The sequence below is a fragment of the Mustelus asterias genome, chromosome 15 (assembly GCF_964213995.1).
Source record: "Mustelus asterias chromosome 15, sMusAst1.hap1.1, whole genome shotgun sequence".
In the NCBI taxonomy this organism is placed as follows: Eukaryota; Metazoa; Chordata; class Chondrichthyes; order Carcharhiniformes; family Triakidae; genus Mustelus; species Mustelus asterias.
Genome location: NC_135815.1, coordinates 99,176,564 through 99,201,549, shown reverse-complemented (window position 1 = coordinate 99,201,549; position 24,986 = coordinate 99,176,564). Strand labels below are relative to the sequence as shown.

Here is a 24,986-nt window from a genome sequence, read left to right as displayed (position 1 = left end):
ACAGTCAATGTGTGCGGGACCTGCAAGGGAACCTTTGGATTGCTTCGGGGTTGACCATCATTGGTCATAATCCCAGGATAAGGGGTTGGTCATTTAGGACTGAGTTGAGGAGAAATGCCTTTGCTCAGAGAGTTGTGAATCTTTGGAATTCTCTACCCCAGAGGGCTGAGGATATTCAGTCATTGGGTGCATTCGAGACTGAGGTTGACAGATTTTTGCGCAGTAAGGGGTCAAGGGATTTGGGGTTAGGGTCAGAAAGTGGAGTTGATGCAGATGTCCAAGACTGCAAGAAACTACAAAGGGTCGTGAATGTAGCCCAATCCATCACATAAACCAGCCTCCCATCCATTGACTCTGTCTACACTTCCTGCTGCCTCGGAAAAGCAGCCAGCATAATTAAGGACCTCACGCACCCCGGACATTCTCTCTTCCACCTTCTTCTTTCGGGAAAAAAATACAAAAGTCTGAGGTCACGTACCAACTGACACAAGAACAGCTTCTTCCCTGCTGCTGTCAGACTTTTGAATAGACCCATCTCGCAGTAAGTTGATCTTTCTCTACACCCTAGCTATGACTGTAACACTACATTCTGCACTCTCTCTTTTCCTTCTCTATGAATGGTATGCTTTGTCTGTATAACACGCAAGAAACAATACTTTTCACTGTATGTTAATACATGTGAAAATAATAAATCAAATCAAATTAAAAGTTTGACCATGATCTTATGAGGATAAACAAGCCTAAGCTGCTGAATGGCCTGTTCCTGTTCCTATTTCTTACGTTCTTATATATCCATGTGCTCTTATTCCAACCCCTCAGTCAACATAACGGATCAGTTTCTATCTACTCTGGCCCATCCCTGAATTTCAAAATATTCTATCCAATTATCTCTTAATTCGTAACCTCCCTAATCGTACAAAGTTTGGGGAAACATGAGGTAGTTTCTATTTATGCAAAGTGGCATTAATTTATTTGACAACAATGCATTCTCCTTTTACCAAAACATCCCATTGGTGATCCGTAGATTTTGTAACCATTCTTTTCCCCCCCCAACTCCTTCAGCTCTCTCGCTCGTGTCTAACTGCTGAGTTCCAAATGTTGATGAAGATATTTATATTACCAATGAGTCAGGGGAATACATTTGGACCAACATTACCATAATGTATTCTGTCACGCTAATTGCAAAGCATTAACTGAGACAGTTCTGAGCGAAGCAGGAACTTGCACCAACTCCTACACCTGAATAAATTACACAAATGTAAATTCGACAGTGCGCACCCTCATGCACGTAACAATTTAGCACAGCCAAACCACCTAACCAGCATGGCTTTCGGACTGTGGGAGGAAACTGGAGCACCCGGAGGAAACCCACGCAGACTCGGGGAGAACGTGCAGACTCCGCACAGACAGTGACCCGAGACCGGAATCGAACCTGGGTCCCTGGTGCTGTGAGGCAGCAGTGCGAACCACTGTGCCACCATGTCGCCCCTGGGCAGGAACCAGGAAGATAAAATGGCTAATACATGTGACAATAATAACTCAAATCAAATTAAATCCCAGCAGCAGCCTCAGTGACCCTCAGAATCAGAGGCTCCATACCCTTAGGCCATGAATATGAAACAATGCACACAAACACATAACCCAAACTATTCCTCCAGAGGAGTTTTCCCTCTGATCTGAGGGCCCGCAGCAGCTTTGGCTCTGGTTATTTTTGGAGCTTGGTGGGCATTTCCAAGGGTCTCTTCCATGTTGAGGGGCCTTCACGCTCTCCTGTCTGTCTGACGGCTATCCCAAACTGTGCAAGCTCTGACTGGCCGGCATCCTCAGGAAGCTGCTCGCCATCTTTGATTGGACAGAGGACTTGGACGCTACCGATTAGGAGGCCGTAAGGTCCATAGAAACCTACAGTGCAGAAGGAGGCCATTTGGCCCATTGAGTCTGCACTGACCACAATCCCACCCAGGCCCTATCCCCATAACCCCATACATTTACCCTAGCTAGTCGCCCTAACACTAAAGGGCAATTTAGCACGGCCAATCCATCTAACCCACACATCTTTGGAGTGTGCGAGGAAACCGGGGCACCCGGAGGAAACCCACACAGACACGGGGAGAACGTGCAGATTCCACACAGACAGTGACCCAAGCCAGGAATGGAACTCAGCTCCCTGGTGCTGTGAGGCAGCAGTGCTAACCCACTGTACCGTCTTGCTACCCCAGATTGCACCCGGCAGATCCACAAAGAGTCGGAAACAAGGGGCAGCACAGTGGCACAGTGATTAGCACTGCTGCCTCACAGTGTCAGGGTCTGTGTGGAGTTAGCATGTTCTCCCTGTGCCTGCGTGGCTTTCCTCCGGGTGCTCCAGTTTCCTCCCACACTCCAAAGACGTGCTGGTTAGATGCATTAGCCATGCTAAATTCTCCCTTAGTGTACTGAACAGGCGCCGGAGTGTGGCGACTAGAGGATTTTCCCAGTAACTTCATTGCAGTGTTAATGTAAGCCTCACTTGTGACACTAATAAATAAACTTTACTTTTAAAAAAAAAGGCACCTGCCTCCTGAAAAATTAACTAATGCTGGAAGATTCCAGCCTGTGTTTCTGTTACAGATTTCCAGCATCCACAAAGTTTTATTCTTAAAACTTTAGAACTGCCAGTCAGAGGTCACCTGGGAGTGGACAGTTGGTACAGCACTTTCACAATCAGCGCTGACATCCCAAATGAGGGCTAAAGTTTATCACTCACAGCTGGCAGTGCGTGGGAGGGACCTCTCACCGAGAGGAGAATCTCGGACTGGTGTCTTTCCCATTTTCCACACTCGGATTCAGCTGTTGCTTTTACACACTTGTCATTTCCATTTCCATTCCACTGTTCCAATGCAGCAAACCCGAGGGACAACGGCTCACTTCAGATGGAGGTACTTTCCAGCCTGCCGCAGTCAGTAAAGTGTCTCAATTTCATCACTGCAGCAATTCCTGAGAATGATTTGGCAGCTGCCATTCACACCTCCTCCAGACCAATTCCTTGTTTCTCCCATTATCACCCTCCTTCGCCACAGAGTTTTGATTTAAGGGATATGGACAGCGGGCAGAAAGGCGGATCTGAAGGCTAAGGTCAGCCATGATCATTATGAGTAATGGACAGGCTCGAGGGGCTGTCTGGTCTCCTCCTGTTCCTATTTATTTTTATTTATTAGTGTCACAAGCAGGCTTACTAACACGGCAATGAAGTTACTATGAAAATCCCCTCGTCGCCACACCCTGGCGCCTGTTCGGGTACACTGAGGGAGAATTTAACACGGCCATTGCGCCTAACCAGCGCGTCTTTCAGACTGTGGGAGGAAACCAGAGCACCCGGAGGAAACCCATGCAGACATGGGGAGAATGTGCAGACTCTGCACAGAGAGTGACCCAAGCTGGGAATTGAACCCGGGTCCCTGGCGCTGTGAGGCAGCAGTGCTAACCACTGTGCCACCGTGTCGCCCCTATTTATTATGTCCTTATGTTCTCACACCATTATCCCTTTTGTCATTTAATCTCTCTTGCCCTGTGACACTAATAGACCTCCCAATTTGATTAATTTTTTGCCCCCCCCCCCCCCCTCCGCCTTTCCCTCTCTCTGTCCACTTGCTTACAGACCTGCTACATGTCTAGTTCCAGTTCCGAAGGAAGGGCGGCATGGTGACACAGTGGTTAGCACTGCTCCCTCACAGCGCTACGGAGCTGGGTACGATTCCCAGCTTGGGTCACTGTCTGTGTGGAGTTTGCACATTCTCCCCATGTCTGCATGGGTTTCCTCCGGGTGCTCCGGTTTCCTCCCACACTCCAAAGATGTGCGGGTTAGGTGGATTGGCCATGCTAAATTGCCTCTTAGTGTCGGAGGACTAGCTAGGGTAAATACATAGGGTTGTGGGGATAGGCCCCGGGTGGGATTGTGGTCAGTGTAGACTTGAAGGGCCGAATGGCCTCCTGCTGCACTGTAGGATTCTATGATTCTAAATCATTGATCTGGAACATTAACCCTGCTTCTCTCTCCACAGAAGCTGTCTGACCTGCTGAACATTTTATCATTTATTTCAGATTTCCAGCTTCTGCGGTATTTTATATTCTGCTACTTGCCCCGCTTACACATTTCAATATTGTGTTTATCTCACACCCCGGCTCCTAACCATGTTTGCCTTAAACAAATCTCTGGCATCTCCAAGGCTTCAGCAGGCTAACCGTCAGTTCTCAAAAGGATCTCTGGGGTTTTCTCAATTAGACACTCAAGTATTTGAGTTTTACTATTCTGGTTATCTCCAGCTGTACATACCGTAAGGGTGTAAGGGCGGGCACAGTGGCACAGTGGTTAGCACTCCTGCCTCACAGCGCCAGGGACGCGGGTTTGATTCCCGGCTTGGGTCACTGTCTGTGCGGAGTCTGCACGTTCTCCTCGTGTCTGCGTGGGTTTCCTCCAGGTGCTCCGGTTTCCTTCCACAGTCCAAAAGATGTGCTGGTTAGGTGCATTGGCCGTGCTAAATTCTCCCTCAGTGTACCCGAACAGGCACCGGAGTGTGGCCACCACGGGATTTTCACAGTAATTTCATTGCGGTATTAATGTAAGCCTACTTGTGACACCAGTAAATAAACTTAAACTTAAAATTTAAACTGAGTCGACAAAAGAATCGATGACCACAAGCATACCATCCTCGCCAGCACCCCACCCTTGCCCCCTCCTCACCCAGATCAGCTCTGGAGAAATAAAGAGTCAAAATTAGTAAGCAATAACAATGAGTTAGTAATAATGATCCGTAGGATGCCTACAGTGCAGAAGGATGCCGTTCGGCCCATCGAGTCTGCACTGACTCTCTGAAAGAGCATCTAACCCAGCGCCTGTCTCACTGACTGGAATGGTTGCCAGATTTAGCACTTGCAACCTCATTAATTATGCACAGACAAGTTCGCCTCTGACTCTCCGTGTGGACCAGCTGAAATGTCCACCCACCCTGAGCTAACAGGTTTGAAGTTCGTGGTGTCATATTTAAATACCAGTCCACCACACTCATATCATAAAAGATTTACTAGGATGCTACCAGGACTTGATGGTTTGAGTTATAAGGAGAGGCTGGATAGACTGGGACTTTTTTCTCTGGAACGTAGAAGGCTGAGGGGTGATCTTATAGAGGTCTATAAAATAATGAGGGGCACAGATCAGCTAGATAGTCAACATCTTTCCCCAAAGGTAGGGGAGTCAAAAACTAGAGGGCATAGGTTTAAGGTGAGAGGGGAGAGATACAAAAGGGTCCAGAGGGGCAATTTTTTCACACAGAGGGTGGTGAGTGTTTGGACTGTGCTTCCAGAGGTAGCAGTAGAGGCGGGTACAATTTTGTCTTTTAAAAAGCATTTAGACAGTTACATAATAAGATGGGTACAGAGGGATATGGACCAAATGCAGGCAATTGGGACTAGCTTAGTGGTAAAAAAAGGGGTGGCATGGACAAGTTGGGCCGAAGGGCCTGTTTCCATGCTGTAAACCTCTATGACTCTATGACTCTGTGACACTCTCTCCAGCCCGTCTGTCTTCACCAGACAGTGCAGGATGTCAGTAATCCAGAGGGAAAAGGCTAGCAGCTTCAAGAAGAATTCTGCTCCTTGATTCAAACACCTTGCCCCCGAGCCCATCACCCTTCCCCCGAGGCGCCCATATCCCATTCAAATCTCTACCCACTGCCCCTGGAGTCTTCATCCACCCCCTTCCTGTAAACAGTGTTTCTGAAGTTTAAAGTTTATTTATTAGTGTCACAAGTTGGCTTACATTAACACTGCAATGAAGTGACTGTGAAAATTCCCTAGTCGCCACACTCCGGCGCTTGTTCGGATACCCGAGGGAAAATTTAGCACGGCCAATGCACCTAGCCAGCACGGAGATTCGGATAGTGGGAGGAAATCAGAGCACCCGGAGGAAACCCACGCAGACACAGGGAGAACATGCAGACTCCACACAGACAGTGATCCAAGTCGGGAATCGAACCCGGGTCCCTGGCACTGTGAGGCAGCTGTGTTAACCACTGTGCAACCCATGGGTATCTCTCTCACCCCCTGGTTGTGAGCTTTTCTTGCAGCGTTGATGGGGTCTAGTTTCCCTCCATCTTCCATTGTTCATCTTCCCTCATCCGCCACCTTACCCCTCTGCCTCCCATTGTGAACCCTCACTCTACACCTTCCTCCCCATTGTACAGCCCTCATTGCACATTGCCCCCATTGGCTTTGATGGTCCAATCTCAAAACATTGGCTCTATTCTCTTCCTCCACAGACGCTGTCAACCCTGCTGGGATTTTCTGGCATTTTCTGCTTCTGTTTCAGATCCCAGCACCCGCAGTATTTTGCTTTCATATGAATTTGTGGTAATTCTGTTGAGTTTTTTGAGGAGGTCACTGACAAGGTGCATTAAGAAGTTTCACAACACCAGGTTAAAGTCTCGCAGGTTTATTTGGAATCACGAGCTTTCGGAGCACTGCCCCTTCATCAGGTGCAGTCACCTGACAAAGTAAATAGGGGAGGGTTTCTGGATGTTATTCATGGAGATTTCTCGAAGGTATCGGATTAGGTTCCACAGAAAGGTTATTAGTAAAGATGATAAAGGCCAGTGAATTGGCCGTAACTTTGTTTTATAGTTTGGTGGGAGGGTAAAGGGGCTACAGTAAGTTGTGTCGGTTAAAGATACAAGTTGAAAATACATATACATTAGGTGAAAGTACAGTACTTTAGCAGCTGCTGGGAAATCTGGTAAATTGTGAGGATGCAGGTTAGCAATAGAACATGTTGTTAATGGTGAGAGATGAGGAGCTACAGAGGTGTGGGAACATTAACGCGTCAAGAGACAGATCGCTAAAAGCTAGTGCTTCGCTATAAAAAAAGTGAAAAAGGTTCTTGGAATACTTATCTCAAGGAAGTTGCAATTCCAAAGTGGGGAAGTGATGCTTCAGTCCAGCTCAGAGATGCACCTGGAGTAGCGCATCCAATTTTGGGAACGTCGCTTCGGGAAAGATATAAAGACCTTTGGTATAATGATGGGGTGTATTATATTCCCCTGAGTTTAGAGCACTGAGGGTGATCTGACTGAGTTCTTTAAAATGGTAGTGGGATTTGGAAGTATGGGTGCATTAAAGCACCCCGTCTGGTAGGGGGATCCAGAATAAAGAGGACGCAGTCTGCAAATGTGCAAACGGGTTTGTAAATCTGAAACCCGACAGGCTTTGGATGCAGGGGGAATTGAAATTTTGGAAATTGTGATTGCTAGGCTTTTGTTGGGAACAGAATAGGGAGTGGAGTCTTCTGGGGGGAGTCGAGATACAGGGGGAATTTTCCCGTCTTGCCACCGTGGGAATCGTCGTGGGCAAAAGGGGTGGACCATAGAAAGGGGTGGACCATAGAAAGGTCCGTTGACCTCGGGAGGGATTTTCCAGTTTTGGGGTGAGCGCGGCCAGGAAATCCCACCCACAGAATATCCATGATCTGATTGAATGGCCGAATAGACCTGAGGGGCTGAATGGCCTTATCACATTCCAATGGAGACTGTGGGCGAGATTTTCCAGCCACGTCAACCCAAGACCGGAAATTCCCACCCAAGGTCCACCAAATTTCCTGTCCCGCAATTCCTGCGATGGACAGGACCAGAAAATTTAACCCTATAGTTTAGTTTAGTTTATTTATTAGTGTCACAAGTCGGTTTACATTAACACTGCAATGAAGTTACTGTGAAAATTCCCTAGTCGCCACACTCCGGCACCTGTTCGGGTAACACTGAGGGAGAATTTAGCATGGTCAATGCATCTAACCCGCATATCTTTGAACTGTGGAAGGAAACTGGAGCACCCGGAGGAAACCCACGGGAAGAACGTGCAAACTCCGCACAGACAGCGACCCAAACCAGGAATCGACCAGTCCCACTGAAAGTCAGTGGACTTTGACTGGGCCGCCACATCCCACGTGACATGTCCCGATACGACAGTCAAGTAAAGTTTATTTATTAGTCACACATAGGCTTACATTAACACTGCAATGAAATTACTGTGAAAATCCCCTAGTCGCCACACTCTGGCGCCTGTTCGGGTGCACTGAGGGAGAATTTAGCATGGCCAATTCGCCTAACCTGCACATCTTTGGACTATAGGAGGAAACTGGAGCACCCGGAGGAAACCCACGCAGACACAGGGAGAATATGCAGACTTTGCACTGACAGTGACCCAAGCCGGGAATCGAACCCGGGTCCCTGGTGCTGTGAGGCAGCAGTCGCTAACCACTGTGCCACCCTGCCCGCCCCAGGGTCAGAAAATCCCAGCTTCTCTCTGTTGCTTTCATAAAATACAGAACTGCACTGAACACGTTGTGAATTCTGAGTGTATATTAACTCTATTGGAATCTTTCCTGCAGTCTGTTAGATGCATTTTCTTTTTTGCTTAGTTATGGTTTCAGAACACCAATTCAATAAAAGAAATGCTACACGGAGAAAGCAGGTGGCGCATACTATTCAACATTCTGCTACTTTTAGCTGCTCTGCAGGTTATTGCAAAGCTGTGTGAATAAAATCAGGAACAGTTATGAATCCTTTTTATAACATTTACAATTATTACATCAACTCAAATGATTCCAGCCCTCTCTTAATAGATCCAGAAGAAAATGTAATTTACGGAATTACTTAGCATCACCCCAGGATGGGAAATCTGGCTGTCAGATATAACATGCACTGTTCCAATTAGACATAATCATTGCTTTTATAGTTCTTAGCCATTCTGTGGCATTGGATCAGCAAAAAATTCAAAATACTGCAGATGTCTGAAATCTGAAACAAAAGCAGAGATTGCAAGAAGTACTTGGCAGGTTTCTCAAGACAGGAAAGCCAAGCTGACCATTCGGGACTCTTGGCTGCTCAACCCACGGTCCTGCCTCAAACATGAACTTGTTTGATCCCTACGCAGACTCTGCCTGGCATGCTGGATGTTTCTGGCATTCTTCGACCTTGTGTCGGCTTGGCCGTTTTCTCAAAATCATAATCCCGGGTCCGGAAAAGGACGCGGCAACTTCCTGTCATAAAATGAGATGCATTGGTAATGTATATTGGAAATAATAGGGTGGCGCGGTGGCACAGTGGTTAGCACTGCTGCCTCACCGTGCCAGGAACACGGGTTCAATTCCCGGCTTGGGTCACTGTCTGTGCAAAGTCTGCACGTTCTCCCCCTGTCTGCGTGGGTTTCCTCCGGGGGCTCCGGTTTTCTCTGAAAGACGTGCTAGTTAGGTGCATTGGCCGTGCTAAATTCTCCCTCAGTGTACCAAACAGGCGCTGGAGTGTGGCAACGAGGGGATTTTCACAGTAACTTCATTGCGGTGTTAATGTAAGCCTACTTGTGAAACTAATAAATCAACTTCTAATAGAAGTGGCGCTGGCCGCAAACTGCAGCGTCTAACATTGCATTTGTTTTGGCAGGTTTTGTATGACGGCTCAGCACCTGCATTAGAAAAATTCAAAGAGGGTTTTAACACAAACCTCAGTCATAAAATATACCTCAGAGTGCGACTGTGGGAATGTCCTCATCAACCAGTGCATTCCAATCAAGTATATGTCCCTTCACCAAAATCCCTTTATTTACAAACTCTAACAGCAAGACACAGAGTGCTATCAGTCAGCAGTCTATCTTCGGGGGTGTCAGAGGAACTGACACGCCCGGTTAAGGACAAGGGAAAGACTGATTGGCCCATCAATTGGATCCTTAATCAGGGAGTTCATACTCCAATAGGCCAATCTCAATGGCCTGACTGAAGTCATTACAGTTATCCTGTTATAACTATACCTATCCTGCTCTCAATGATCTCAGTTATCTTGTTATAACTTTAACTATCCTGTTCTTAGTTATCTTAGTTACCCTGCTAAAGACAATCTTCTGCTGCCCACCATAAAGTTCACTGAAACATAGAAACATAGAAACTAGAAGCAGGAGGAGGCCATTCGGCCCTTCGAGCCTGCTCCGCCATTCATTTTGATCATGGCTGATCATCAAATTCAATATCCTGATCCTGCCTTCCCCCCAAATCCCTTGAACCCTGTAGCCCCAAGAGCTATATCTAATTTCTTCTTGAAATCACACAATGTTTTGGCCTCAACTACTTTCTGTGGTAGTGAATTCCATACATTCACCACCCTCTGGGTGAAGAAATTTCTCTCGGTTATTCCTTCTACAACTTATGCAATAAACTATATTCATAGAATTATATTCTGATTCAAAGACATAAAGCTCAAAAGATGAAGAACAAGTGATATCTTGGGTTTAATTATGAAAATCAAGTCAAAAATCTGATCGCACCATAGGATTGGGGTAACTATGTAAATTTTCTTAATTAGCTGTAATTAAAACCTCCTTTAATGACAATTCACGAGTCTGCCTGCATTTAATCTCTAACCCATTCTAAAGTCCTACAATACAAATTACTTAGCACTCCAACCCTTTTTCGGAAAAGTATACAGGAAACGTATTTAATTTACAGAGTCAAAGTCTTGGATTAAATCAGATTATGTGCAAAACACATACCCAGAAAAATACACACCCTTTCAGTACATTGGTTGTACTGAAAGGGTTCTGATGGTGTTAGAAGATGCGAGAACATCAGTGGCACGGTGGCATGGTGGTTAGCACAGCGCCAGGAACCTGGGTTCAATTCCAGCCTCCGGGTCGCTGTCTGTGCGGAGTCTGCACGTTCTCTCCGTGTCTATGTAGGCTTCCTCCAAGTGTTCCAGTTTCCTTCCACAGTCAAAAGATGTGCGGGTTAGGTTGATTGGCTATGCTAGAGTGCCCCTTAGTGTCAGGGGATTAGCAGGGTAAATGTGCGGGGTTGCGGAGATAAGGCCAAAGTGTTATTGTGGTTGGTGCAGACTGGAATGGCCTCCTTCTGAACTGTAGAGATTCTATGATTCTATGAAAAGGGTTGAGATAGATTTCATCAACAGAAATGTTTGTTCCAGTTACTTCTTTATATCAGCCATCTTTATCCTATACGTGCGTTTCCTACGTATCTCTTTTCATTCAAAAATCTCAATAAAATGAATGTTATTTAAACAAGGTTTATATTTTACTAACTCGTATCCAGATTTTATTCCTTATCAGAGGTTATGGCCCAGGTTTTGTGGTGATAATGACTGTCTCACCACTCATCTGAGATCCAGCTTCAGGAGTCTGCATACACGTGGTTACACACAGAAATCCAGAAATTGCTCTCTGTGATTCCACACTTCCCCATTGAGTGAATTGTTCCAGACTTGCCCAAACAGAACTCAATTAAAAATCACAAACGCAGCTGTATTTTGTTAATTGAAGTGGGCCTGACAAATTACCCCATTTTGATAAAAATGTATATTTTAAATACATTTGTTTACAATATTACAACTTAATGTATGTCCCTAACATTTATTTCACTCTTGGTAAAATTGTACTTAAAGGTAAAAACTTCAGTACATTTCACTTCCTGGCTTGCTGTCTGTGAGGATACTTCACTGTGATTGGCTGCTTACCCTTTTTGATGGCACCACTGATGTTGGATGCTTGGGAGTGCAGGCGCAGCAAGCTATTAGGACGGGTAATGGAATGTTATCCTTTGTTGCAAGAAGATTTGAGTATGGGAGTAGTGATTCCTACTTCAATTGTACGGGAACTTGTTTAGACCTCACCTGGAGTACTGTGTACCGTTTTCGTCCCCTTACCTCAGAAAGGATATTATTGCCATAGAGGGAGTGCAACAAATGTTCACTAGACTTGTTCCGGGGTGGCGGGACTGTCTTATGAAGAGGGATTAAGCAAACTGGGGGAGGGCCTTTATTTGTGGAGTTTCCCCCTCTAGTGAGTTGTTTAATTGCCCACTGGCATTCAAGACTGGCTGTGACAGCGTCATAGAATCCCTACAGTGCAGAAGGAGGCCATTCAGCCCATCGAGTCTGCACCAACAACAATCCCACCCAGGCCCTATCCCTGTAACCCCACAGGGCTAATCCCTCTAACTTATGCATCCTGGGACACTAAGGGGTGATTTAGCATGGCCAATGCACCTAACCCGCACATCTTTGGACTCCAGAAGGAAAAGAAAGTTTGGGGAACCAGTATTCTCATTTCCATGTTTTACTGGCGTTCCATTTTAAAGTATACAAGACCAGTTCAGGCCAGTATCTTCCCCATTTTACTGTTTTTCTTCCCTTCTGGGACTGCAGAGCTTAGATCTGATCCATTGGTTGTGGCATTGCTTAGCTCTGTCTATCACTTACTTCAAGTTTAGGCTGTGTTTCGCTGGATCACACAGTTCAATTAAGTTAATACCAGCCCAGTGAAATGTAATTGCTGTTTGGAAAGATCAATTTTGGAAACTGGAATGTACTGGTCAGTTTCAGAAGCATCCGGCACTTTGAGAAGTGCAGCATCTGCACAATCCGTGCTTTACTTGGCAGTAAATGAGCAGAGGTTCTTGCGATATAAAAGCAGAGGCTGGATTTCCTTACCACACATAACATTCACAACAGGATCAGTGCGATTCACTTCTCCACAGAGTTACTTTCTGCTGTTTGGTGCTCAATCGCATGATCAAAAGTGAAAATCACTCACTGGTAAGTAGAAAAATGCAACTCTGCCAAAAATAAGCATTCACTAGACTTAGAAATGGAAATATCCATATGTAGGAAGGTCCTCCGGGGTAACACAAATTAATAAACCAAAGCCCATGCTGTAAATTCAATAGAATTGCTTTCATGTGACTACATTATTCCAAACATGTACAGTTTTTAAAAATCAATTAATTTAAATAAAGAATATCAATATTGTAGTGATACAATCAGCAAGTTATAGAATGCTTTTCCGACCTGACACCCTTATTATCCACTGAGCTACCCCGTCATCTATATTATTTTGTGAGCTTTAATCATGGAATAGAAGCATAGAATTCCTATGGTGCAGAAGGAGGCCATTCAGCCCATCAAGTCCGCACGGACTCTCTGACAGAGCATCTTACCCAGGCCCAGTCCCCGACCCTATCCCCGTAACTCCACATATTTACCCCGCTAATCCCCCTAACCGACACATCTTGGGACACTAAGAGGCAATTTAGCATGGTCAATCCACCTGCAGACTGTGGGAGGAAACCAGAGCACCCGGAGGAAGCCCACGCGGACACAAGGAGAATATGCAGACTCCACTTACACAGTGACCCGAGGCCGGAAACGAACCCAGGTTACTGGTGTTGTGAGGCAGCAGTGCTAACCACTGTGCCACCGTGCCGCCCCATCTTCAGTAGCTCCTCCAGAGGTCCCCAGCATCACAGATGCCAGTCTTCAGCCAATTTGATTCACAATCCACCTGGTGTCAAGAAATGGTTGAAGGCACTGGATACTGCAAAGGCCATCATGGGCCCTGACAACATTCTGGCAAAGGCAATGAAGACCTGTTCTCCAGAACTACCTGTGGCTCTAGTCAAGCTATTCCAATCCAGCTACAACACTGGCATCTGCCTGGCAATGTGGAAAAATGCCCAGGTATGCCCTACACACAAGAAGCAGGACAAATCCAACCCAGCTGATTACTGCCCATCAGCCTACTCTTGATCATCAGTAAAATGATGAAAAGAGTTATCAACAATGCAACAAGTGGCACTTAGGAACATTGGAGCAGGAGTAGGCCATTCAGCCCATCAAACCTGTTCCGCCATTCAATACGATCATGACTGATCAGACGCGTAAATGTCTTTTACCCACACTATCTTCATTACCCTAGAATATTGTGTGCAGTTTTGGTCTCCTTTTCTGAGGAAGGATGTCCTTGCTCTCGAGGGAGTGCAGCGAAGATTTACCAGACTGATTCCGGGATTGGCAGGACTGATGTATGAGGAGAGATTGACTAGGTTAGGATTGTTTTTGCTTCAGGCGAATGAGGATGAATCTCATAGAGAGTTATAAAATTTTAACAGGGCTAGATAGGGTAGATGCAAGAAGGATGTTCCCGATGGTGGAAGTGTCCAGAACCAGGGGTCACAGTCTGAGGATTTGGGGTAGACTATTTAGGATGGAGATGAGGAAACATTTCTTCACCCAAAGAGTGGTGAGCCTGTGAAATTCTTTACCACAGGAAATAGTTGATGCTAAAACATTGAATACATTCAAGAGGCAGCTGGATATAGCACTTGGGGTGAATGGGATCAAAGGTTATGGGGAGAAAGCAGGATTAGGCTATTGAGTTGGACGATCAGCCATGATCGTGATGAATGGCGGAGCAGGCTCGAAGGGCCAAATGGCCTCCTCCTGCTCCCATCTTATATGTTTCTATGTTACCCTTTATGTTATTGTGAATCCGAAATCTATCAATTTCTATCTTAAACATGCTCAATACTAAGTTTCCCTCTGGATAGAGAATTCCAAAGATTCACAACCTTCTGTGTAAGGAAATTTCTCCTCAGCTCAGTCCAAAGTGGCATCCACCTTACTTTGAGATTATGTCCCCTGGTTCTAAGTGCCCCAACCAAGGAAAATATCTTATCTGCATCTACCCTGTCTGTTCCTTTAAGTATTTTGTAAATTTCAATTAATCAACTCTCATTCTTCAAAATTCTGTTGGTTCTTCTCATTTTTAATTGAGTTCAGGATCCATCCAGAGCACCAATCTCTAATTCATATTAAGAATAACTTAGGAATGTGACAATAAGTGGAGCATGAAGTGAGCATATCAGAGAATTTACAGTAGAGAAACAGGCCATTGAGACCAACTGCTCCATGCTGGTGTCAATGCTCGATAGGGGCCTCCTCCCACCCTGCTTTATCGAACCCTATCAGCAATAGGGAACAGTAGCATTTACATTACTGGACCAGTAAACTAGAGACCTGGGCTAATGAACCAGGGACATGGGGCCAGAATTTGGCCGCCAAGGTAGGTAGTGTAGTAATTTCCAAATTGCTGAACCCACCTCTGTGAAAGGTATCCCGAATCATGTGATTTTAGCTCTGACAGGCCCGGGAGGGGTGGGAATGTGTGCCAAGCGTGGTGATCTTGGAAGCAGAGCCTGGGTAGCCACAGGGGTAATGGATGCTGAGGCAACCTGGTTAGAAGACCCACTTGGTTATTCTTGGTCTTTGCCCCAGTTATTTTAATAGGTGTTAGGCCCCCAGCTCTCACCCCTCACGTCCCCTCATCCCCACCCATTCCAATGGCCTCTTATACCTTCCAGGCCAACTCATGCCCCCACCCACCCCCACAACACCTCATACTCTCCATGTCATTTACTCAGTATCCACCACAAGCAAACCTCAGGGGCCATGTGGAGATTTTAAAATTCTAACAATTTAATACAGCTCTCACTCCTATGCACTTGACAGTAGAAAAACCTCCCACTCATAAATCCATTAAAAGCTCTTAAATCTCCTCAAGCAAGTGATTTCCTATAAAAACATAGTTGTATTTAAACCCTACATCAAAGACAGTTAATCATTTAAATAGTTAATTAAATTGTGAACTCAGAATCTCCATTCTAGCTTTTGAAACTCAGCCAAACATTCCTAATCACCTAATACTAGCACTACGGAAGTGTCAACAAAGACCTCAATGGAAACTGCACAAACAGATGCCTTACTTTCTAAGCCATCAGATCTGCTAATCAAAGCAGGCCAATGGAGGGATTGTAAACTCTTGCTGACAGCCGCAGCCCGTTTTTCTTTACCCCAACGTTTAAAAAGTGGGACATTCTTTAAAAAATCAGAGTTTGATAGTTATACAGACCTTATCCACCCTTCAAGAGCACTTATGTCTACTCCATCAATTGCATGTTAAGGCCCTTGCAACAGCCAAAATGATGAACTCAGCACTCAGTTCCAATGGCCCCGCTGAGTTCAGGCTTGCTACCTAGCGATTCACACCCTCTCCCTCCCAGTAGAAATTGGAACTATCAGAAATGGGTGTGGAACTTCCGTATCTGGGTCCTACCCACCATTATTAAAGGTCCACAGAGTCTTCCCCACTCTGAGAAAATCCAGGCCATGAATTCAAATCCCCAGCTGTCAACTTGGGAATTTAAATTCAATTAAATAAACCAAGTGTGTACATATATATATTTTAAAAGTGGCACCAGTAATGATGACTATGAAACTACTGGATTGTCCTTAATTTAGAAAGACTTAAACTACCTGGTTCACTAATGAACGAAGGAGTAGCATTCTCATTTATACCCAATCTGCCTTACTTGAAACTCCAACCCCATAGCAATGAAATGACCTAGCAAGCCCCCCAGCTGAGGGCAACAAATGCCACCCTTACCCCCAACACCAACACCCCATTCGTGGTTTTTTGACAAAACACAACTCCCCATTCCCTTCCCCCCTTCCAGTGTTTAGCTACCTAACCCTTAAACCTTCAATGCACCAACACACTTCGTCTGCTGCACTCTCCGTGTTCCACCTTCTCACCACTCTCTGGGGAAAGGTACATGGCGGCTTTCAGTGGGCAATTGAAATAACTCCCACATCAAGAGCTATAGGGGACAGAAGGTATTTTCCAGAGCTCTGAGCGTTCAGCCCTTCAGCCTGCTGTCCTCGCCCCCCCCCCCCCAACCCCCGTATATGTCCACATTGGTTTAATAAAACATCACTTTAAGCAAAAACAAAGTGTAAAGAGCCCAATATGGATAAAATGCAACAGAATTTAGTGACACAATAATATAAAAATCTGTCCTATTTTACTAGGAGGTCATTTGGGAGGGTAAATTGACTTGACTGGGGAAAGTAAATGAGAAAACAGAGTCTTGTGAAATTGAAGGCGAATTGAAGTGATGTTTATAAATCAGGGTCCCCACTATGTTACCAATTACCGATGATATCAGTCTCCATGAAGAAACATTCTGCAGAAAATATTAATATTTTTGACAAGGTGGAATATTGTTGAGTGAATGTAAGCACGTTGTTGAATATCGCTCAACAGTAAATGTTATAGTATTAAAAGCCGCAATTTTAGCAAAGCGCGATTGTATTGTAAGGAAATTCCTATTCGTCCAGAGACATAGCTCTCTGATGATAAAGTACCTGTCCCTCTCGGTACAAATTGAACGCAAATGAAGGGTTAGGATATTGGTCAAACTGTGTCTGGACGAGAGGGTTAGAGAGTCAATCCCAAAGGACGATTGGAGAAAAAACGATCAGCTGCAAAGTCTTTTGGCAATAAATGTTTTAGTTCTATTAAAACTGACCATCGCAAAAGGCGGATATCTAGTTCAAAACATTCATCACAACTCCGCGGTCGCCGAGCAGTAATGTTGTTTCAAAGTTATGGGAATCAGCACCCCGGATTCAGCACCATGGACAGCGCCGAGTGGGAACAGCGCCGGGTGCTGAATGAATGGGTCCTTCACTCTCAATGTAGCTTCAGATTGTGAGATGTACCCCACTTTATACAACTCCCTCCCCCTCTCACATTCACCAACCGCCCCCCCCCCCCACACACACACACACATCCACACACACACACCCACACACACGCTTTAAAGAGTTGGTTACAATGCATCTCATCAGAAATTCTACTGGCATCTATTAACCACCCACAAGGCAAATGTATTAGAGTTTCTCTCTGGAGAATTGGAACCTGCAATTGGATTTATACTCAGAGGCTACATTCCCTGAGCGATAGCTTTCAGAGTTCCAATGGATTTCCCAATGTTTAAATCATTGATCCGGATCTGTATTTTGAACCTTGCCCGCACTCTGTAGCTGGACAGAGATGCTTTTATCTACAGGGATGACGATGGAGTGATGATTTTCCGCATCTAACCTTCCCTGAGCTCTGGACCCTCTCTCCCACTCTCTCTGTACTGGGGTTTTTATATCAGACTGCAGTTTCACAACATCAACAGCAGCAGTGGGTACATTGGAAGCACAGGGCTGTGTGTGTGTGTGTGTGTAAGTGTGTCGGAGGGGAGTTGCTGTAACAACTACTCGAAGCACACCATCTCCCATCTCCCAGTCATGACACAGATCATAATTGTTTCCAAAAGGTGCCCTGAACTCCCTGTCTCCCAGATGTTTAGTGCATCCACCCCCCCCCCCCCCCCAACAACCCCCCTCCCCACCCTCCCAAGAGGCCTTTTCCTATTTCTTTCCAGATACAAATATAGACCCATTTCAATCTTGGCTGGACCAAACTAAGATAAGCACCAGCATAAATGTAGAGTTAACAGGGTTGTAGAGCCACAGACCAGCTCTGCATGTTATCTCAGTGACTGAATAGGGGTTTTCATAGAAACTTATAAAATTCTAACAGGGTTAGATGGGGTAGATTCAGAAAGAATCCATAACTAGATTCCAGGAGTCCATAACTAGGGGTCATAGTTTGAGGATAAGGGGTAAAACTTTTAGAACTGAGGCGAGGAGAAATTTCTTCACCCAGAGGGTGGTGAATGTATGGAATTCACTACCACAGCAAGTAGTTGAGGCCAAAACGTTGTCTGATTTTAAGAAGGAATTAATCATAGAATCATAGAATCTCTACAGTGCTGAAGGAGGCCATTCGGCCCATCGAATCTGCACTGACAACAATCCTACGCAGGCCCTATTCTCGTAACCCCACATATTTACCCCGCTAATCTAAGGGCCAATTTAGCATGGCTGAATTATTTGGACTGTGGGAGGAAACCCAGAGCACCCAGAGGAAACCGACGCAGACACGGGGAGAATATGCAAACTGCACATCAATAGTGACCAGAGGCTGGAAGTGAACCCAAGTCCCTGGAGCTGTGAGGCAGCAGTGCTAACCGTGTGCCACCGTGCCACCTGGGTAAGAGTTAGATATAGCTTTGCGGCTAAAGAGATCAAGGGATATGGGGGAAGGCGGGATCAGGATATTGAATTTGATGATCAGCCATGATCAAAATGAATGGCGGGGCAGGCTCAAAGGGCCGAATGGTCTACTCCTCCTTCTAGTTCCTATGTTTCTATGAATTAATGGACAGTTAACCTCAGCCCAAATAAACAGGGGGTGAGAGGGGCATCTCTTAATGTCAGTGACAACCTGGCCGGGAGGTGGAGGGGACAGCTCAAGTTGATGAATTATTAACCTTGTTAAGGTGATGATCAGCCTGACAGATGGTTTATGAGTTGAAATGTAGAAGTGTTTAGTAAGAATCCTGGCTAACACGCTTCAGGAGCGGCTGATCTGAAAGTTTTTGTGGATGCCAGTGACCAGTCCCTTGTGTGGATACATAACCCACCACTATTTGATGGCTGGACATCACAACACTTTATTGAACCAAAAAGGCAAAAAAATAACCTTTTAATATTATTTTAACCAGGGGAGATTTTCAACCCCAATATTTTTTATTACCCGCCATGAAAGCGAAAGAGGGGGGAACGTTTCCCGAGCAATTTGCCAATTTCCAAAATATTGAGTGCAAGAGAGAATGGTGCAGAATGCGGGTTAGGTTCCAGAGATAAAACAGAATGCTAAATAACACTGTCAGCGTTTTCAATAAGTGTGGGTGGCAAATTAGCACAGCTCTGCCTGATTAGATTAATGTTATTCCTTGCATGGGCTGAAATGCACAATTCCTACCTTCCTGACACCGATGAAGCCGGTGTCTGCTGCAACTCGCTGGGCGACATCATCCCCTTCTCCGGCTAACTCCACCAAGAAGTGGTTGGTGTAAAGCTTCTGCTGCGCCGCGGCTGGTGCCAAAATTGCTGCATTGAGCAACAAGAGGAGAACATCCTTGATAAATCCTCCCTTCATCTCTCGCAGGCACAGAGTCAATGCTGCAAGCACACAGACGGATAGAGAGAGAGAGAAAGACAGAGGCGGGGAGGGAGGACTGGACTGGACACTAACGTTAGCACAACTGCTGTCCACACTTTATGAGAAGTGGCTTCTTCCCCTGAATAGCTTGGCGGAGGATGGAGCTATGCAGCCCAGGGACCGCCTCGTTCCTTTCTCTCTCTCTGTGTGGGGGGGTTAAAAAAGAGCCTGCTTTTTCCGCGGCTGATCTATAATTCATGTCGAAAATTCCCTGCTCCCTCACTGGGTCACGTCGAAGGCGCGTCAAAGCCATTAAACATTCAGGATAACGTTCAGGGGAAGGGGAAGGGGGGAGGGGGAAAAAAACATGCATGATTCACAGTTTCACACCAGAGTGACATAGAAGTTAAAATGGACCCTGGAAAATAATCCCTTTCTGGGAGAGAGAGGACTGCCACCCATTCCCCCACACTTGTAAAAGACACCCATGCCATTGTCTGTTGGCAAACAAGAGACCCACTGGGCACACACTGAGGTCCTGGTTGTGCCATTCATCATCATACAATCCCTCCAGTGCAGAAGAGGTCATTCGGCCCATCGTGTCTCCACTGACTCTCTCACAGAGTATCCTAGAGTATTTATTATTTCTACAGTTTACAGATCATTCACTGAGATTGTTTTTGGTGGTCTTTAAGTTTTCGTGATGTGCAGGTTAGGTGGGTTGGACATACTAAGTTGCCCTTTGGTGTCTCAAGATGTGTAGGTTGGGTGGCTTGTCCCTGCTAAATTACCCCTTACTGTCCCAAGATGTGCAGGTTGGGTGGATTAGCCATGCTAAATTGCCCCTTAGTGTCCAAAGGTGGGCAGGTTAGGTTAATTGATCACACTAAATTGCCCCTTAGTGTCCAAAGTTGTTGTGGTCAGGTGGATTGGCCATGGTAAATTGACCCTTAGTGTCCAAAGATGTGTGGGATTAGGGGGATTAGTAGGATAAACATGTGGGGTTACGGGAGTGGGGCGGGAGGAGGCTCTGAGTAAGGTGCTTTGTTGGAGAGTCGTTTCAGACTCAATGGGCCAAATGGCCTCTTTTGCACTGTAGGGATTCTATATTTCTATGATTGAATTTTAGAATTATTCATTAATGGCCTCCACTCTTAGCATCCCAACTGCTAGCCAGCCAAACCCTGTCAGTGCCCCAATATTCCTGATTGCAATTCCTCTATGGGATGTGGACGTCACTAGTCAAGCCGACATTTGCTGCCCATCCCTAATTGCCCCTTCAGAAGGTGGTGGTGAGCTGCCTTCTGGAATGCAACCCCTCTCATTGTGAGAACAGTGGAGAAAATGCAAACATGATTGACACGGATGATGCCAGAACTGGTCAATGAAGATTGAACAGGCAAACTGACCTATTTGAGATCTTTGTGATGGGCAAGGAACAAGGGCCAATAAAGGCTGACATTGCCAGCAAGAGCACAGGCCATGAGAGAATCAAAACTGTTTCCAATTGTGGGGAAATCCAAAGCTGGAGTCCATAAATATAGAACAGTCACTGATAAATCCAACAGAGGAATTCAGGAGAAACTTCTTTAGCCAGAGAGTGGGGAGAATGTGGAATTTGCTGCCAAGAACACTGGTAGAGGAAATAATAGAGACCCAGTTGAAGAGAAGCTGGATAATCATATCAGGGTGAAAGGATAGTGAAAGGATATGCTGATTGGATGAGAGGACCCAAGATGAGAGGAAGCTTGTATAGAACATAATCACCAGGATAGACCCATTGGGGTGAATGGTCTGTTTCTGTGTTGTAGGTTCGACGTAATTTTATGCAATATAAGATGCAGTCATCAACAAAACATGCAGGTATATTTTTGTATGAAACATCAGAGCTAAATGCAAGAACGGGCGGCACGGTGGCACAGTGGTTAGCACTGCCGCCTCACAGCGCCAGGGACCCGGGTTCAATTCCGGCGTTGGGTGACTGTTTGTGTGGAGTTTGCGCATTCTCCCCTTGTCTGCGTGGGTTTCCTCCGGGTGCTCCAGTTTCCTCCCACAGTCCAAAGATGTGTAGGTTAGGTGGATTGGCCATGCTAAATGGCCCCCTAGTGTCAGGGGGACTAGCTAGGGTAAATACATCGGGTTATGGGAATAGGCCCCAAGATGTGTTGGTTAGGTGGTTCTAGCTGTTAATAAAGTGTTGTCTTGCAATTTTGTTCTGATTCAAGGATTTACACCTGAAACATCAACTCATCTGCTGTCTCCACAGAGGCTGATTGGCCTTGCTGAGTGTTCCCAGTTTTTGGTTCTCTCTTATTTTACCAGCACCTGTAGATTTGATTACAGGGTTAACGATGTCCAGAACAAGGGCAGAAAGGGTCAGCTTGTTTTGGTGTTTAACAGTTAAGCCATAAAGACTGGGAAGGTCTGATTCCCAGAATGTGCTGATTTAGATTAGATTAGGCAGAGCAGTGAATTAGTCAAAGTGAAATCATAGAATTATAGAATCCCTACAGTGTAGAAGGAGGCCATTCAGCCCATCGGTTCTGCACTGATCACAATCCCACCCAAGCCCTATCCCCTTAACCTATGCATTTACCCTAGCTAGTCCCCCTGACACTAAGGGCCAATTTAGCATGGCCAATCCACCTAACCCGCGCATCTTTGAACTGTGGGAGGAAACTGGAGCACCCGGAGAAAACCCACACAGACACGGGGAGAACGTGCAAACTCCACACAGACAGTGACCCAAACAGGGAATTGAACCTGGATCTCTGGCGCTGTGAGGCAGCAGCGCTAGCCATTGTGCCACCATGCCGCCTCGGTAATGGTTTCATGGTCATCAGCAGATTCTTAATTCCAGATATTTTTTTATTGAATTCAAATTCCACCATCTGCTGTGGCGGGATTCGAACCCAGGTCCCCAGAACATTGGCTGAGTTTCTGGATTAATAGTCTAGCGATAATACCGCTAGGCCATCGCCTCCCCTCCTGCCCTTAGCTATCCTAGTTTCTGACTCACGCATTTAGAACAGTCGCTTAGCCATTGTTCAGGAAGGTGAGCAGCCCTGTGGGAAAATGCCCCGAAGCAGCTTGTTCCAAATTTTGATCAACCCTTCACTAATGTTTTCCATTGTCAAAGTCATCGTTCACTAATCACTCTGTGATCTCCGGCACGACAGCGGATAGCACCACAGTGGCATGGCAACGGCAGAATCAAAACATACCAAATAAAATCAAAACTCAATTAATACGTGCTGTGCTGGGCTCTTTAAACCCGTTCCCACCTTTTCAGAGTGCTCAGCAACCATGGGAAATCCATGCCACACAGATCGCGAGGTCATTGTGGACAGTTTTGTTTGGGATCAGTGGCAAACAACATCGCTTCTTTGTTGTTGCAAAGTGCAATCCGTTAACACGTGGTTCCTTGCTGGACACCAGGCAATGTGAAGTATTGTCCAAGCTATGTATTTTGGGAGGCGATGGCCTAGTGGTATTATCGGTAGACTATTAATCCAGAAACTCAGCTACTGTTCTGGGGACCCGGGTTCGTATCCCATCACGGCAGAATTTAAATTCAATAAAAAAACTATGGAATTAAGAATCTACTGATGACCATGAAACCATTTTCAATTGTTGGAAAAACCCACTAATGTCCTTTAGGGAAGGAAATCTGCCGTCCTTACCTGGTCTGGCCTACATGTGACATAGTAAGAAGTCTCACAGCACCAGGTTAAAGTCCAACAGGTTTATTTGGTAGCAAAAGCCACTAGCTTTTGGAGCGCTGCTCCTTTGTCAGGTAAGTGGGAGTTCTGTTCACAAACAGGGCATATAAAGACACAAACTCAATTTACAAAATAATGGTTGGAATGTGAGTCTTTACAGGTAATCAAGTCTTAAAGGTACAGACAATGTGAGTGGAGAGAGGCTTAAGCACAGGTTAAAGAGATGTGTATTGTCTCCAGACCTGTTGGACCTTAACCTGGTGTTGTGAGACTTCTTACTGTGTTTACCCCAGTCCAATGCAGGCATCTCCTCATCATGACTACATGTGACTCCAGAGCCACAGCAATGCGGTTGACTCTCAACTGCCCTATGAAGTGGCCCAGAAAACCCTTAGTTCAAGAGCAACTAGGGATGGGCAATAAATGCTGACCAGCCAGCGACATCCATGTCCCAAGAATGAATTTAAAAAAGGTAATTTAAGGCTGCATATGTATGCAAGCTGTATGAAGTTAGAAAACACTTCTACAAGAATCTTTTTGTACACCCTAACTATGGCTGTAACACTACATTCTGCACTCTCTCCTTCTCTATGAATGGTATGCTTTGTATAGTGCGCAAGAAACAATATGTTTTACTGTATACTAATACATGTGTCAATAATAAATCAAATCTAAAAGTTACATCTTAAATCTAAGCTGTGACACGTACATGCTGTATTAACAGATCCTTTACATGTGAGAGGTTTTCTTTTCCTATTAACTTTTCATATAGAATCCTACAGTACAGAAGGAGGCTATTTGGCCCATCGTGTTTGCACCAACCACCATCCCACCCATAACCCCTTGCATTTACCCAAGCGAATCAGCCTAATCCCCCTAATGAGCAATTTAGCACGGCCAATCCACCTAACCCGCACATCTTTGGACTGTGGGAGGAAACCGGAGCACCCGGAGAAAACCCACGCAGACACGGGGAGAACGTGCAAACTCCACACAGACAGTGATCCAAGCCGGGAATTGAACCCGGGTCCCTGGCGTTGTAAGGCAGCAGTGCTAACCACTGTGCCACCATGGCAAGCTCCCTTACACAGCAATGACTGAATGACCATTGCCTCGGGTCACTGTCTGTGCAGAGTCTAAATGTTCTCCCCGTGTTTGTGTGGGTTTCCTCCGGGTGCTCCGGCTTCCTCCCACAGTCCAAAGATGTGCAGGTTAGGTTGATTGGAAATGCTAAATTGATCCTAATGTCAGGGGGATTAGCAGGGTAAATATGTGGGGTTATGGGGATAGGGCCTGGGTGGGATTGTGGTCGGTTGCAGCTCGATGGGCTGAATGGCCTCCTTCTGCACTATAGAGATTCTATGATTCTATGACCTTTTAATCTGTTTTTAGTGAATGCAGGTTGGAAGCATTGTCATAATAAATCTCTTAACTTCTTTATTGTCATCACTGCCACAGGTCTTCCGTTAAATCTCATAAATCAGGCACTTAATGTCTATTGTT

General features: G+C 45.6%; 1 protein-coding gene across 1 annotated transcript in view; it reads right to left on the bottom strand.

Annotated features, from left to right (window-relative positions):
• The window catches only part of pcsk2 (proprotein convertase subtilisin/kexin type 2), an 82,761-nt gene extending 62,791 nt beyond the window's left edge, over nucleotides 1-19,970 (bottom strand). Inside the window, exon 1 of the mRNA XM_078230383.1 lies at nucleotides 19,582-19,970. Coding sequence (XP_078086509.1) covers nucleotides 19,582-19,758 — 177 coding nt within the window. The 5' untranslated portion in view covers nucleotides 19,759-19,970. The remainder of the gene's footprint in view (nucleotides 1-19,581) is intronic.
• Between the last annotated feature and the right edge of the window lie 5,016 nt (nucleotides 19,971-24,986).